Source organism: Staurois parvus, unplaced genomic scaffold, assembly GCF_062004578.1.
Source record: "Staurois parvus isolate SC_StPar_1 unplaced genomic scaffold, SC_StPar_1.0 ptg000842l, whole genome shotgun sequence".
Lineage (NCBI taxonomy): Eukaryota > Metazoa > Chordata > Amphibia > Anura > Ranidae > Staurois > Staurois parvus.
In genome coordinates, this window is record NW_028318638.1 from 1,170,031 (window position 1) to 1,185,163 (window position 15,133).

The following is a 15,133-nucleotide window of genomic DNA, read 5'->3' on the forward strand; positions in this document are numbered from 1 at the left end:
CAACCCCACACCATAATCCCTCCTCCATCAAACTTTACACTTGACACAATGCAGTCAGGCAAGTACCGTTCTCCTGGCAACCGCCAAACCAAGACACGTCCAATGGATTGTCAGACAGAGAAGCGCGATTCATCACTGCTATAGAATCCAGTGGCGGCGTGCTTTACACCACTGCATCTGACACTTTGCATTGCATTTGGCAATGTAAGGCTTGGATGCAGCTGTTCAGTAGTGATGGGCCGAATACCCCCATGTTCGGCTCGCGGTCGAACATTCGACGTAATGAATGTTCGACCATGAACTTCAAACTCAATGCAAGATTATGGGACTTAAATTTGTAAATTCAAAAGTGCCCATTTTGAAGGCAAGTCATTGGCCATAAAAGGGGTATGAAGACTCAGGTACTGCCTTGAGGGACATAAAAATAAGTGAAATTTTTTTTTTTTGCAAAAATTACCGTTTTAAAGGGGCAGTCTTTTTTTCATTGCTTAAATGAACAAAAAAGAAAGAAAAATCCTTTAAATATCATGCCTGGGGGATCCCTTAATCTACCTGCAAAGTTGCACATCTGTACAATTTATAGAACTTGCTGCAACAGGACGGATTTCTTTTTTGTCAAAAATGACATTTAAAAAAAAGAAAACAGTGTGATGATCCCCCCAATCTATACCAAGCCCTAAGGAGGGACCCCACAGTAAAAAAAGTGCGTTGGTATCAGGGGCGAACTGACAACTCATGGGGCCCCCGGGCAATAGGGGATCACGGGGCCCCTGTGTCCTTACCCAAACTCAAAAAAGCCTGTGAAAAAGGTACCAGGGGCATCTCATGGGGCCCCCTACTGACCCCGGGCCCTCGGGCAGTGCCCGAGTTTCCAAACGGTCAGTCTTCCCCTTGGTGGTATCCCCCTAAAAGCCATAAATGGCCCTTTAGGCCTGGTAAGACTTTTAAGGGGATCCCAACCCCCCAAAAATGGGGGGAAAAGTGTGGGGTCCCCCCTAAATTCCTACCAGATCCTTGAACCGAGCAGAGGACTGGCAGGCCAGGAAAGGGCGGGGGGAAGGGGGAAGAGTGCCCCTAAATAGACCCCAGAGATCTCACCTTTGAGACAGAAAAAGGAATGGAGGACAGAGATTCTTCAGTTCCTCTCTCTGCAGCCTCAGCTGTGCTGCAGATGAATGAACAGGAGACAGAGGCTTTATGTTCATTCATAAACTGAAGCATAGTAAAAGACAAGTAGCAGAATATTATTTGGCCTAAATTTGAGGAAATTAGATTTTTTTTTTATTCAATGTTTTATAGCAGAAAGTAAAAAAAATTTTTCAGAATTTTCAGTCTTTTTTTTATAGAATAAAAAACCAAGTGGTGATCAAATACCACCAAAAGAAAGCTCTATTTGTGTGATAAAAATGATATAAATTCAGTTTGGGCATAGCGTTGCATGACCGAGCAATTACCAATTAAAGTAGCACAGTGCTAAATAGCAAAAAAAATGGCCTGGTCATGAAGGGCGTAAAACCTGCCGCTGCTGCAGTGGGTAAAGTGAACCTATGATTTACCAAAGCTGGAAAAAGGAACAGGGTTACTTTCCTCCCTCCATTCGACTGCCGACCCTTTCCTTGTGTAACCACTGATGGTTGATGATTGGCCCTGAGCAGTCACATGGAGTGAATACTTCTCTATACTTGGAAGCACTTGATGTTTTCCACTCTTCTGGCAGCTGAATGGAACGGTAGGGGAGTAAAAGGTCTACAGCCATTAACCACTTCCTGCCGACCTGACACATATATGCGGCCTCTCGCTGGGTGGACTTTAACCCCTCGCAATCCTGAGGATTTACCCCCCTTCCTGACCAGGCCATTTTTTGCGTTACGGCGCTACGTTTCTTTAACCTGTTGCCGTCCGCCTGCTGTTTATAAACGGCAGGGCGGTGGCAGTCCAGGGGAGGGTTGCCGTTCCTAAACGGCACCCGCCTTTTCTAGCTGTGCGCGCTCCCTGTCCTCCGGACACAGTGAAACACCGATCGTCGGACGGGACCTCTGTACGAGGTCCCGATCATGTGATCACTGATTGCCGAATCAGTGATCACATGCAAAGTAGTAAGCAAGATGTCACTTGTGACATCATTGCTTACTACGTGTGAAATCTGTGAATGATCACAGAGGTCACATGGTACAAGGCTATTCACAACAGCCTTGTACCATGTAACAAGCTGTGACCAATCACAGCTCACTCAGCACTTCTCAACGACTGCAAGAATGCAGACAGAGAGAAAGAGAAATGATTGCTTTTACATCCTATATGGGTGTAAAAGCAATCAGTGTAAAAAAAAAAAAAATCTTCATCACCCCCCACAAGCAGTACAGTGTCACCATGGTGACACTGTACTGCTAGGGTGACAGTATGTAAAAAAAAATAAAAAAATATAAAAAAAATAAAAATGTAAAAAAAAAAATGTTTAAAAATGATAATTTTTGGTTATAAACTAATTTGGATTTTTTTTTTTTTTACTAAAAAAATAACGGAATAAATTTTGGCCAAGATTTATGATGAAATATTATTTATTTGCAAAATTTTATTAAAAAAAACACTTTTTTTCAAAATTTTTGGACATTTTCATTTACATAGTAAAAAAAATTAAAATCCCAGCGGTGAATAAATACCACCAAAATAAAGCTTTATCTGTCTCAAAAAAATGGTAAAAAATTCATATGGGTACAGTATTGCATGACCGCGCAATTGTCATTCAAAGTGTGATAACGCTGAAAGCTGAAAATTGCCCTGGACAGGAAGGGGGTAAAAGTGTCCGGACAGGAAGTGGTTAACTGACAATTGCGCAGCCACGCAACGCTACACACAAATGAAATTTACGTCCTATTTTTCCCACTGATTGAGCTTTCTTTCGGTGGTTTTTGATCGCCTGTGAGGTTTTTATTTTTTTGCGCTATAAAGAAAAAAAAAAAGACCAACAATTTTGAGGGAAAAAAAAAAACTATTTTTGACATTTTGCTATTAAACATGTCCAGTAAAAAAAAAATCAAATTTCGTCATAAATTTAGGCCAAAATGTATTCTGCGACATGTCTTTGCTAAAAAAAAAATCCCAATGTGTAAATTAATTGGTTTACGTAAAAGTTATAGCATTTACAATATAGATATTGGAATTTTTTTTGTACTAGTAATGGCGGGGATCAGCGACTTTTAGCGGGACTGCGGTAACTTGGTGTCACTGACATCCCCAGTGACACCAATACAATTATCAGTGCTCATAAAAAGCACTGACACTGTACTAATGGCACTGGGCAGGAAGGGGTTAACATGAGGGTTGATCAAAGGGTTAACTGCGTGCTCGGAGTGTTTTACTAGGTGGCGGTGTCTGTGTGATTCACTGTAATCACACTGCTGTGGATGGCTGTGCTGTGCAGTGTGCCCGAGCTGACAGAGAGGAGAGCTGTTAGTAAACAAAACCGTTTTCTCTGTCTGAGATCCTCGGAAATCACTGGGTGCCGGCAGGTAATTACCGGCCAGGACCCATGATTGACAGCCGAGAATGGTGGTGCGGGTAGGGCGCGCTCCCCCTACCCAGAAATGCAAAATCACGTGATTTTGCGCACTGCTGCCGCCCTGTAGTAGTATTTCTGCTATAGGACAGTCGTCAAGAGGATAACACCGAGTGGCAGCATATAGGCAGCCCTGAGAGCGTGCTTCCCAGCACAGTAATGAGCAGCTCCTGATACATTCTTGTAATCAGGAGCTTTCCGACAACGGATGTGGATGGGGAAAAATGGGTGGAGGGCGACAATGTGACCACCAATCACATAAATCTGAAAGCCCACCTCCTCCTCCCGGCATTTAGATCCTCCTAATGGGCTGGGAGGTGGCGGCAGAGAGGGGTTAAAGTCTGACAAAAAAAACCAATACATCATTTTTTATTTTATTTTCTTTTTTATTTCTTACAACTAAGAAAAAAAAAAAAAAGACAACAAAAGGCTGTTAAAAATTACATACAAGTGGGTGGGAACAAGAGTTGAAGTACACAACAATTTAAAAAGAGTCTCAATTCAGAACTTTGTCCTACATTGATTTAATATTTACACTCACAATTTAACTACGACGGCAAAAGAAAGCATTTTCAGTGGTGGGTTTCTACAGTTCAAGGAAAAGTGGCTCAAACTGGAAAATACAGGTAAACCCGGGAAAATGCATTAAATTATACTGTCATGTATTTAAAGATGCAAAATGTGTCGAGATTCTCTCCCCTTAAACTTCAGGTATTTCCAGATCTCCTGAAAGTAAAAAAAAAATACATTTTAGAACTTTTGCTTCTTTTTATATTGTGGTTTTATTACGCTGTTTGTTGTATTAGTTTTATAGCAAAAGAGGGAAAAGAAATAGCAGTTGGTTGGGGGCCCAAGGTTGGAGGGGGCCCAACCCTGATCCTGTGTCATTTCCTTCACTGAAACAACAGACATTTCCTCAGGGTGCCAACACTTGGCCCGTGTGTCGAACGGCATGCTGAAAAACCAGCATCTGATCAGTGCTGACAGCCAATGGCTGCGAGTGCTGACCGATGTGTTCTGGCAGGAGGGCAGTCCCCCCTGTCAGAACACAATAGCTCATTGGGGAGATCGCTGTACTAACATCGGATTGTTAGTATAGCAAGCTCCTCCTGAGCGGTTAATTTTTTTTTTTCGCTCAGCACATTGAGTTGAACGAAAAAAAAACTGATAGTGTGTACCTTAGGCCTTCCTGTTCGCATATTTAATCCTGTGAGACATTCGTAGTAGATTCTTGTCCTGAGATTTCATTTCTAGCATCTATCAGTGCAGAAAGGGTATTTTACACACCGATTCCCGGGGTAGGAGACACGAGTATGATACCTTTAAATAAGGAAGGGCTGCAGACCGAGGGCAGCAGAGGGATGTGCGGGCCGCGGAGCGAGGTGCAGGCCACAGACCAGGGGCGAGGGCAGTAGACGAGGGGCGAGGGCAGGGGGCGAGGGCAGTAGACGAGGACAGTAGATGAGGGCAGTAGACGAGGGTCGAAGGGCAGTAGAGTGAGGGGCGGAGGGCAGTAGAGTGAGGGTCGAAGGGCAGTAGACTGAGGGGCGGAGGGCAGTAGACTGAGGGGCGGAGGGCAGTAGAGTGAGGGGCGGAGGGCAGTAGAGTGAGGGGCGGAGGGCAGTAGAGTGAGGGGCGGAGGGCAGTAGAGTGAGGGGCGGAGGGCAGTAGAGTGAGGGGCGGAGGGCAGTAGAGTGAGGGGCAGTAGAGTGAGGGGCGGAGGGCAGTAGAGTGAGGGGCGGAGGGCAGCGGGGCGAGGGCAGTAGAGTGAGGGGCGGAGGGCAGAGGGGCGGAGGGCAGCAGAGCGAGGGGCGAGGGCAGCAGAGCGAGGGGCGAGGGCAGCAGAGCGAGGGGCGAGGGCAGCAGAGCGAGGGGCGAGGGCAGCAGAGCGAGGGGCGAGGGCAGCAGAGCGAGGGGCGAGGGCAGCAGAGCGAGGGCAGCAGAGCGAGGGCAGCAGGGCGAGGGCAGCAGAGCGAGGGCAGCAGGGCGAGGGCAGCAGGGCGAGGGCAGCAGAGCGAGGGCAGCAGGGCGAGGGCAGCAGAGCGAGGGGCGAGGGCAGCAGGGCGAGGGCAGCAGGGCGAGGGCAGCAGGGCGAGGGCAGCAGGGCGAGGGCAGCAGGGCGAGGGCAGCAGAGCGAGGGGCGAGGGCAGCAGAGCGAGGGCAGCAGGGCGAGGGCAGCAGGGCGAGGGCAGCAGGGCGAGGGCAGCAGGGCGAGGGCAGCAGGGCGAGGGCAGCAGAGCGAGGGCAGCAGGGCGAGGGCAGCAGGGCGAGGGCAGCAGAGCGAGGGGTGAGGGCTGGTTTTTATGTTTTTACACACAGAATTAGGAAAGACAAATATGAAAAGGGGCAACCTTTAGATAAGGGAGGACCAATGCAAGGGCTGCAGCAAGGATTGGTTTTTTGGGGTTTTTTTTTTAAACACACAGGATCCTGGTGCAGAAGAGGGGAGTATGCAAACATACGGGCTACCTTCATACATGGGATGACTGGCGAGGAAGGGTTTGGTTTTAGTGTTGGAATTGAGCGTCGGGTTTGTATGAGGGTCATATTAGGGTTACAGGGAGGATTGTTTAACTAACATATAGACATCTTCACTTACATGAAAATTGTGTGGTGCCTTGGCTTGCTTGGTAACCCGCTGCGGTTGTGCCGTCTCCGGTGCCCATGGAAGCATAGGGATCTGCAGTAGGGGGCGGCATATGACTGGGCCATTGGCCTGGAAACATGTATGGTGGTACCATGGGTACTGGAGGAGGTAGGCTCGGAGGTTCTGCAAAATAAAGTTTTATAAGTTATACTTGAGGTTTCTAAATCATTTCCACAGAGGCTTCACGTACAACTCTGCACTTCGTAGTTCACACGTGCTGACTGCGGCCCGCCAGGCCATTTCATGTGGCCCTCATACTTCTCCTGCACCCTCTAACACAGGGTTTCTCAACCAGGGTTCCTCCAGAGGTTGCTAGGGGTTCCTTGAGCAATATCCGCCTCTCACATAGATTCCCGCTGACACCATTGATATTTTTAGCTATCTATAAGGGGGTCATTCTTCTCAATGACCACAAATGTAAGGAACATTCGTCCCACTGACTGACCATCACACCAATGTATCACGAGCTGTCATATTTAGCAGGGATTCCCCGAGACCAAAAAGTCATTTCAAGGGTTCCTCTGCGTTGAAAAGGTTGAGAAAGGCTGCTCTAATATCGGCTCCATCTTGTTTCAGCAGCCTGCAACTGCCCTTGACGGCTTAGGTCTTAAATAATTGCCTCTTCATTCGATTATTACTGGTTTTAGTAATAATTTAAGTCGATAAAAAGCAGAAAAATGTATACAATCTTACAGATACAACCGGCCCTTTGATGGCAACCATAACGCGGATACGGCCCACAATGAAATGGGGTTTGACACCCCTGCCGTAGATAGTTTCTCGGAGTTCTTTACCCCAATGGTGCTGTATACATATATTTTTGGGGACCTTTGAACAAGAGAGACTTGAATATTTTCTCTGAGAACTGTGTTGGGGTTTCCATAAGTAATACAATAAAAAATAAAAACACCACAATAAAGCTTTAATAAAAGAAAAGTATGGCCTACGTTTTTTTGGGCATACTTCCCTTCTAGCTCACAGGAGTGCACTTATCTCTACATTCCTGTGACCGAGATTCAGCTAAAACCCGCACTGAACTGGTCCCGGTTCTGCAAGGATCCCAAATTAACCACTTCAAGTCCGGACACTTTCACCCCCTTTCAGTCCAGGCCGATTGTCAGCTTTCAGCGCTATTTGAATGACAATTGCGCGGTCATGCAACACTGTACCCATATACATTTTTTAGCATTTTTTTGAGACAAATAATACTTTATTTTGGTGGTATTTATTCACCACTGCGATTTTTATTTTGTTTTATTATATAAATGAAAAAGTCCAAAAATTTTGCAAAAAGTTTTTCTTAAAAAATTATGCAAATAATCTTTCTTCATAAATCTTTGCCAAAATGTATTCAGTTATCTTTTTAGTAAAAAAAAAAAATATATAACCCAAATTAGTTTATAACCAAAAATTATAATTTTTCAAACTTTTTTAAATTTTTATTTGATTTTTTTTATATTATTTATGTTTTTTTTTCTTTTAACATACTGTCACCCTAGCAGTACAGTGTCACCATAGTGACACTGTACTACTTGTGGGGGGTAATGAAGATTTTTTTCTTTTTTTACACTGATTGCTTTTACACCCATAAAGGCTGTAAAAGCAATCATTTCTCCTTCTCTCTGGCTGCATTCTTGCAGCCATTGAGAAATATTGTGAGATCTGTGATTGGTCACAGCTTGTCACATGGTACAAGGCTGTTGTGAATAGCCCTGTACCATGTGACCTCTGTGATCATTCACAGATTTCACACGTAGTAAGCAATGATGTCAGAAGTGACATCTTGCTTACTACTATTCATGTGATCACTGATTGGCCAATCTGTGAGGTCCCGTACAGCGATTGGTGTTCAGAGGCCACAGCGTGAACTGGATTGTGGTGCTGCGCACTCCCAGGGAGCGTGCACAGGCTAAAATGGCAGGCGCCGTCCGGCACTGCTCCCGTCCGGCTGTTTATATACACGGGCTGGACGGGAAGTGGTTAATGTCAGGCTGTCAGCACGCCGCTGACAGCCTGAGCCAGCCGCTCCCACCCCCTTCACAGCCCGATGCTCCAATGGGGCAGAGCAGAGAGCGGTGACCAACAGTCACCGCTCCCTGCTCCGTGAAGACTGAGAACTGAGCGATGTTCGGTCTCAGAGTCTACAGGGGACAACTGCACATTGGATTGATGCTGCACTCATATAAAGTATGTATGTTTCAACAAACCAGAAATCATGCTGGCTGTCAGGAATGGACTCAGCACTGGTGGTGGGACTCACCTGCCGTGTGGGCTGCAGTACCAGGGCTGACCAGCGGGTGCTCTCAGCAGCCAGAAGCTCCCTCCTGCAGTCAGCCAACACCTGAAGCTGATTGCAGGAGGTGTATTTAAGGAATGACCAGGCCTGTGATCAGGGCCTTGGTGTATGTTTCCCATGAGCCCCTGTACCCGGTATCCTGTGTTACTGCCTCGTTGCTGACCCTGCTTTGATCCTGACCTCTGCTGACCGTCTCCTGTTGAACCCCTGGCTTGCCTGACCATCCTTCTGCCTGATCCTTGGTACCGCGCTGCCTGCTACCTGCTGAACCTGGCTTGTGACCCCGACCATTCTCTGCTTGCTCCTCCTGTACCACGCTGCCCGCACGATACCGACCCGGCCTGTCTGACGACGCTTACTTCACCCGACGATCCATCCATCCCGCACGGATCACCTTTAGTAAGCGCTCCCGCGATCCACGGCAAAATGGCGCCAACGGACCGCGCATGCGCCAATTAGCCGGTAAAATGGCGGCCGTAGTATACCAGTCTATTACATACAATGACTGGTAGACGCTTCCGCGATCCACGGCAAAATGGCGCCGATGGACCGTGCATGCGCCAATAGCCGGCAAAATGGCGCCCGCGCCAAGCAGAATTGGCATTTAAAAATATAAATAGCACCACAATGGATGTCCTTGCTGTAAGCCCTTTCTCCCTATGACTATGTGCTTTGCACGAAACGCGTCAGAGGGGCTACAGCAACTGGACATCTGACCACCGCTGGTGGCCATCCTGAACACATGGTCAGTACCTTTTTATTATTATATCATTGATTGTACCCACTATCTGGAATAAAGGTACCTTATACAGTATCACACTATGTGGTGTCTCATTGGGCTCTCCGTGTGAGTGCCATCATTCGCAGTGCCCATACAGCAAAATGATGACCCCAGGTGGTGATACATGCTAACGCGACCAGGGAATCCTGCACGCTGATGAGCCTGGACGGTGATTTATGGTGTGATCTGACCTGGAAACAGATGACCTACTTATTGCTGGATGACGCAGGATTTCATATTGCGTATTTTAAACGCACTTCTGGTGAGTGCGTATTTCATTCATTTTTGAATCACATCATCTATCACTCCTGGATCAGGACACCCGCACATCTGGAATTGTGATCCCTCAGGATCCACACGTTGTTATCACTTTGAACTATCTAGTCACTAATAATAATCACCAATAGGTGATATTCTCCTGCACTTGCTGATATTGTATCATACAGTATATGCCGTATATATTAATAATTTTAGCGCTGCACCTATTTACTGTGATATATATTGTACTGGAGGTTTTCTTATGGTTACCTTTTTGGTGTTTCAGCAGCTTAATCTTTACTTTTTAACACTAAGGGTAGCGCTCGCTTAGCATCCTTTTATTGTACCTTTAGTAAGTCTGCCTGCCTCTTACCATCAGACTCCGTTCCTGTACTTCCCTGCCAGTACTCTCTACCACAGCCGGACGCACTCAGGGGTCACGACCTGGTTCCAGTCTGCACCAAGTCCATCCCTATCATCAGGGGCCCTGGTGAATAGCAGGCTGGGACTTAGACCCCGCGCCCTGAGGAAATCCGTGCTGTGGGCTGCTAGAGACACTGCCAGGCGGCACCTGACAGTACCTTAAGGCCTGCCTGACCATTCCACCTCTCCAGCCTGACTACGCCTGTGTTCCTGAAGCCTGCTACTTCCCTGTGTCAGTCCACACCTTTCTGGTCATACCCGGATCCCTAACACTGGCAGATCCAATATTAGCAGCTGCCAAAAACAACTGGATAAATTGCGTACAGATATTTAAATTCACATTGCTGCGCTTATTGTGATAACCAAAAATCATACAATTACTGTGTCAGTGAATAAAAAATAAAAAGGAAAAGCAACAGTCCCAATATGTTTGAATCCAAGTCCACCTATGTGATGATGAGTCAGATGTGACGAAACATGTAGGACGGAGCTTACGCTCGTGACGTCACCCCGCACGCTGGAATTAGAACGTGGAAAGTTTGCTTCCCAAGATTGGTATTTTTATTATTTTCTAATTGTGAATGGTTAGATATATTCTTTTACAATAAAAGGATATACACAGTTTTACACTAAGAGTTTCTCCTATTCGCTTTTATTGTACGGGGACTATTCTGGGTCACCGGATGGGATATCATGGTGCATGGATATTTGGAGGTGACACCAGGTCCCCCACAGACGATATTTTAGCCTACACGTGCATATGACTTTTCATATAAAGGGTCCAATTGTTTGGGTAAGAGACCGCTTAATCTTAGGTGGTGGTGCACTTTGATGTTGCGGTCAGAGCAAGTCTGATCATCGGAGAAGAGCAGAGTCCCCAGCACAGCTAGAAAACTGACCACCCCTGTGCTCTCATGCCTGGTGTGGTCAGTTTTTAATAGTAAAACAGAGGAAGTGGCAGAAACACCAGGGATAATACAAAGAGAACAGGAGATTGTTTTCATACATGGTACAGCCGGCACATATCAGGAATATGAAATGTCGGGTTGACATATCCTTGAAGTCTGCTACACACTAAAGGCTGACTATATTCAATTCAAAAAGAAGGCCCTATCACCATACCTGGAGGCCTGTTTGTGGCTACACCGAATGAAGGGATTTGCTCACTCGTAGGATAAGCAGTGCTATAACCGGTGCCTGAATAGCCATAATAGCCATAGATATAACTGTCCATGTATCCTGGAACAAAGAAATATCACATTTATGTTAATCAATACATGGAAAAAAACAAAAAAAAAACAAAACAAAAACCTCAGAAATGTATATTTCTAATGTTTATACAGACATGCCCAATGCATATTTCCCAGTTTAACCACTTCAAGTCCGGACACTTTCACCCCCTTCCTCTCCAGGCCGATTGTCAGCTTTCAGCGCGATCACACTTTGAATGACAATTGCGCGGTCATGCAACACTGTACACCCATATGATTTTTTTTTTAGCATTTATTTTGAGACAGATAAAACTTTATTTTGGTGGTGTTTATTCACCACTGGGATTTTTATTTTTTTGCTATATAAATGAAAAAGAAAATTTTGAAAAAAAAAAAGTATTTCTTATAAAATTATGCAAATAAATAATCTATCTTCATAAATCTTGGCCAAAATGTATTCAGTTATCTTTTTAGTAAAAAAAAAATAACCCAAATTAGTTTATAACCAAAAATTCTAATTATTCAAACATTTTTTTACACATTTTTATTTTTTTTTATATTATTATTTAGGTTTTTTTAATGTAACATACTGTCACCCTAGCAGTACAGTGTCACCATAGTGACACTGTACTACTTGTGGGGGGTGATGAAGATATTTTTTTTTGCTTTTACACCCATAAAGGCTGTAAAAGCAATCATTTCTCCTTCTCTCTGGCTGCATTCCTGCAGTCATTGAGAAATACTGAGTGAGCTGTGATTGGTCAGGCCGATTGTCAGCTTTCAGCGCTATCACACTTTGAATGACAATTGCGCGGTCATGCAACACTGTACCCATACACTTTTTTTGCCTTTTTTTGAGACAGATCATACTTTATTTTGGTGGTATTTATTCACCGCTGGGAATTTTTTTTTTTAGTTATATAAATGAAAAAGTCCAAACATTTTGAAAAAAAAGTTTTTCTTACAAAATTTTGCAAATAAATCTTTCATAAATCTTGGCCAAAATGTATTCAGTTATCTTTTTAGTAAAAAAAAAAATAACCCAAATTAGTTTATAACCAAAAATTCTAATTATTCAACATTTCTTTTACACGTTTTTATTTATTTTTTTATATTATTTAGGTTTTTTTAATGTAACATACTGTCACCCTAGCAGTACAGTGTCACCATAGTGACACTGTACTACTTGTGGGGGGTGATGAAGATTTTTTTTTTTTTCTACACTGATTGCTTTTACACCCATAAAGGCTGTAAAAGCAATCATTTCTCCTTCTCTCTGGCTGCATTCTTGCAGCCATTGAGAAATGCGGAGTGAGCTGTGATTGGTCAGGCTGATTGTCAGCTTTCAGCGCCATCACACTTTGAATGACAATTGCGCGATCATGCAACACTGTACCCATACACATTTTTTTGCCTTTTTTTGAGACAGATAATACTTTATTTTGGTGGTATTTATTCACCACTGGGAATTTTTTTTTTTTAGTTATATAAATGAAAGTCCAAACATTTTGAAAAAAAAGTTTTTCTTACAAAATTTTGTAAATAAATAATCTTTCTTCATAAATCTTGGCCAAAATGTATTCAGCTATCTTTTTAGTAAAAAAAAAAAAAATAACCCAAATTAGTTTATAACCAAAAATTATAATTTTTCAAAAATGTTTTTTACATTTTTATTTTATTTATAGTATTATTAATTTTTTTTTTAACATACTGTCACCCTAGCAGTACAGTGTCACCATGGTGACACTGTACTACTTGTGGGGGGTGATGAAGATTTTTAATTTTTTTACACCGATTGCTTTTACACCCAAAAAGGCTTTAAAAGCAATCATTTCTCCTTCTCTCTGTCTGCATTCTTGCAGCCATTGAGAAATATTGTGTGAGCTGTGATTGGACACAGCTTGTCACATGGTACAAGGCTGTTGTGAATAGCCCTGTACCATGTGATCTCTGTGATCATTCACAGATTTCACATGTAGTAAGCAATGATGTCAGAAGTGACATCTTGCTTACTACTATTCGTGTGATCACTGATTGGCCAATCAGTGATCACATGATCAGGACCTCACACAGAGGTCCTGTACAGCGATCGGTGTTCCGCTGTGTCCAGAGGATCGCAGTGCCGCGCACTCCCAGGGAGCGCGCACAGGCAGTGAATACGGAGGCCGTTTATAATCGGCAACCCACTCCTGCACTGCTCCCGTCCGGCCGTTTATGTACATGGGCCGGATGGGAAGTGGTTAAGGGGATTCTGATGTACAGCAATTGGTGTCCCAGGGAGCGCACACAATCCAAAATGGTGGGCACCGTTTATGAACGGCAACCCGCCCCTGCACTGCCACTGTCCGGCCGTTTATATACATGGGCCAGATGGGAAGTGGTTAAGAAAAAACAAAAAAAAAACAAAACAAAAAAAAAAAAACCCAGGTTTGTACGTACCAGGTACGGGTCCATAGGATGGGGGTGGGACAACAGTGGATCCATAATTACCATACTGGTTGCTGGGATAGCTCTCACTCTGGGTGTAGCCAGTATTTACTTCTGTAAAATAGGAAATATTAGTAATACTTTTTTTTTTTTTTTTTATTATTTAGCAGTATGTAAGGCCCAATAAAAAAATCTTAACCTCTACATGATGAAGGCAAAACAAATCCTAACCTCTTCCCATCCATCCATCCATCGGACGTATCCACAAGTCCTTGGATGGAAAGAATGATATCTCAGCCATCGCTGCAGCTTTAGCTATGATCATGGCATTGTTTTTTTTTGTTTTTTTGTTTTTTTTTTATGGCCCAGCAGTTCTGCACGGCATGAAAGTAAACCACGTAGATACAAAGCCGCCCCCTTTAACACGCTGTCCCGTCGCATCGGGGAGCCCAGTAAGGATGCGACCGGTGGCACCGGCTTCCCTGGACACAGTGAGGTGGAACTGATGATGTTCTTCCCACTGTATAATGTTAGAAACCAGAAGCGCTGAGGATTTTGTCACTTTCGGTTTCTCTTTGATGTAAACAAGCATTTACCAGCTGATCTTGGTTTGATCAGATGCTCTGGAGGCTAGAGGTGAGATATAGGGTCTAATAGACCCCCATATGTCTCCATAAAGAGGACCTGTCATGGCCCAGGCTATCAAAGGGATGTAGTTCATCCCTTGTGATAGCAATAAAGTTGATCCAAAAACAAAAATATTTAAAAAAATGTACAGCGTAAATTATTTTTAAAATAAAACTAAAAATAAAGTTAATTTTTTTTTTTTAAAGAGCCCTTGTGAATGAGCACGTAGGCCTTGTATTCATATTTAAATGACCTTAAGAGAGCGATTCACACCAGACATCCCAAGAATATTGCTACACTGAAACAGTTTTGTGAAGAGGAGTGGTCCAAAATGACTCCAGATCGTTGTGCAGGTCTGATCTGCAACTACAGGAAACGTTTGGTTGAGGTTATTGCTGCCAAAAGGAGGGTCAACCAGTTAAGTTCAAAGGTTCACATACTTTTTCCTCCCTGCACTGTGAATGTTTACATGTTATGTACAATTAAACCATGGCAACATCTAATGTGTGTGTAGTATTATGTTCAGCAGACTGTGTTCTTCTATTGTTGTGACTTAGATGACGTTCAGAGCACATTTTATGCCCAATTCATGCAAAACTCCACGTAATCCCAAGGGGTTCACATACTTTTTCTTGCAACTGTAACTATAGCTTGAATATGATTTGGTAAATACCTGAAAAATCTAAAATTGTGCCCGTGTCCAAATATATTTGGACCTAACTGCAGGTGCGTGTTATCTGTTGTTTGTACCCGTAGTAGGGCCCAGCAACAACAGTGCATTTATTATCCTACCTAAAACACACTGACACTAACCAACACTGGTTCTAAATTTTAAAAAAATGTTTAATCCTACGTAAAATACACTGACCATGACCTTTGACCCTAACCCTGATAATGATCTAGATTA

At 43.9% G+C, this 15,133-nt stretch overlaps 1 protein-coding gene across 2 annotated transcripts in view; it reads right to left on the minus strand.

Annotated features, from left to right (window-relative positions):
• Positions 1 to 3,921: 3,921 nt before the first annotated feature.
• LOC149443631 (uncharacterized) overlaps positions 3,922 to 15,133 on the minus strand; it is a 91,585-nt gene continuing 80,373 nt past the window's right edge. For both annotated transcript variants that reach the window (XM_089655499.1, XM_089655500.1), the window contains exons 19-22: positions 13,612 to 13,713; positions 11,084 to 11,200; positions 6,156 to 6,326; positions 3,922 to 4,282 (exon numbers count right to left, since the gene is read on the minus strand). In XM_089655499.1, coding sequence (XP_089511625.1) covers positions 4,281 to 4,282; positions 6,156 to 6,326; positions 11,084 to 11,200; positions 13,612 to 13,713 — 392 coding nt within the window. In that variant the 3' untranslated portion in view covers positions 3,922 to 4,280. The remainder of the gene's footprint in view (positions 4,283 to 6,155; positions 6,327 to 11,083; positions 11,201 to 13,611; positions 13,714 to 15,133) is intronic.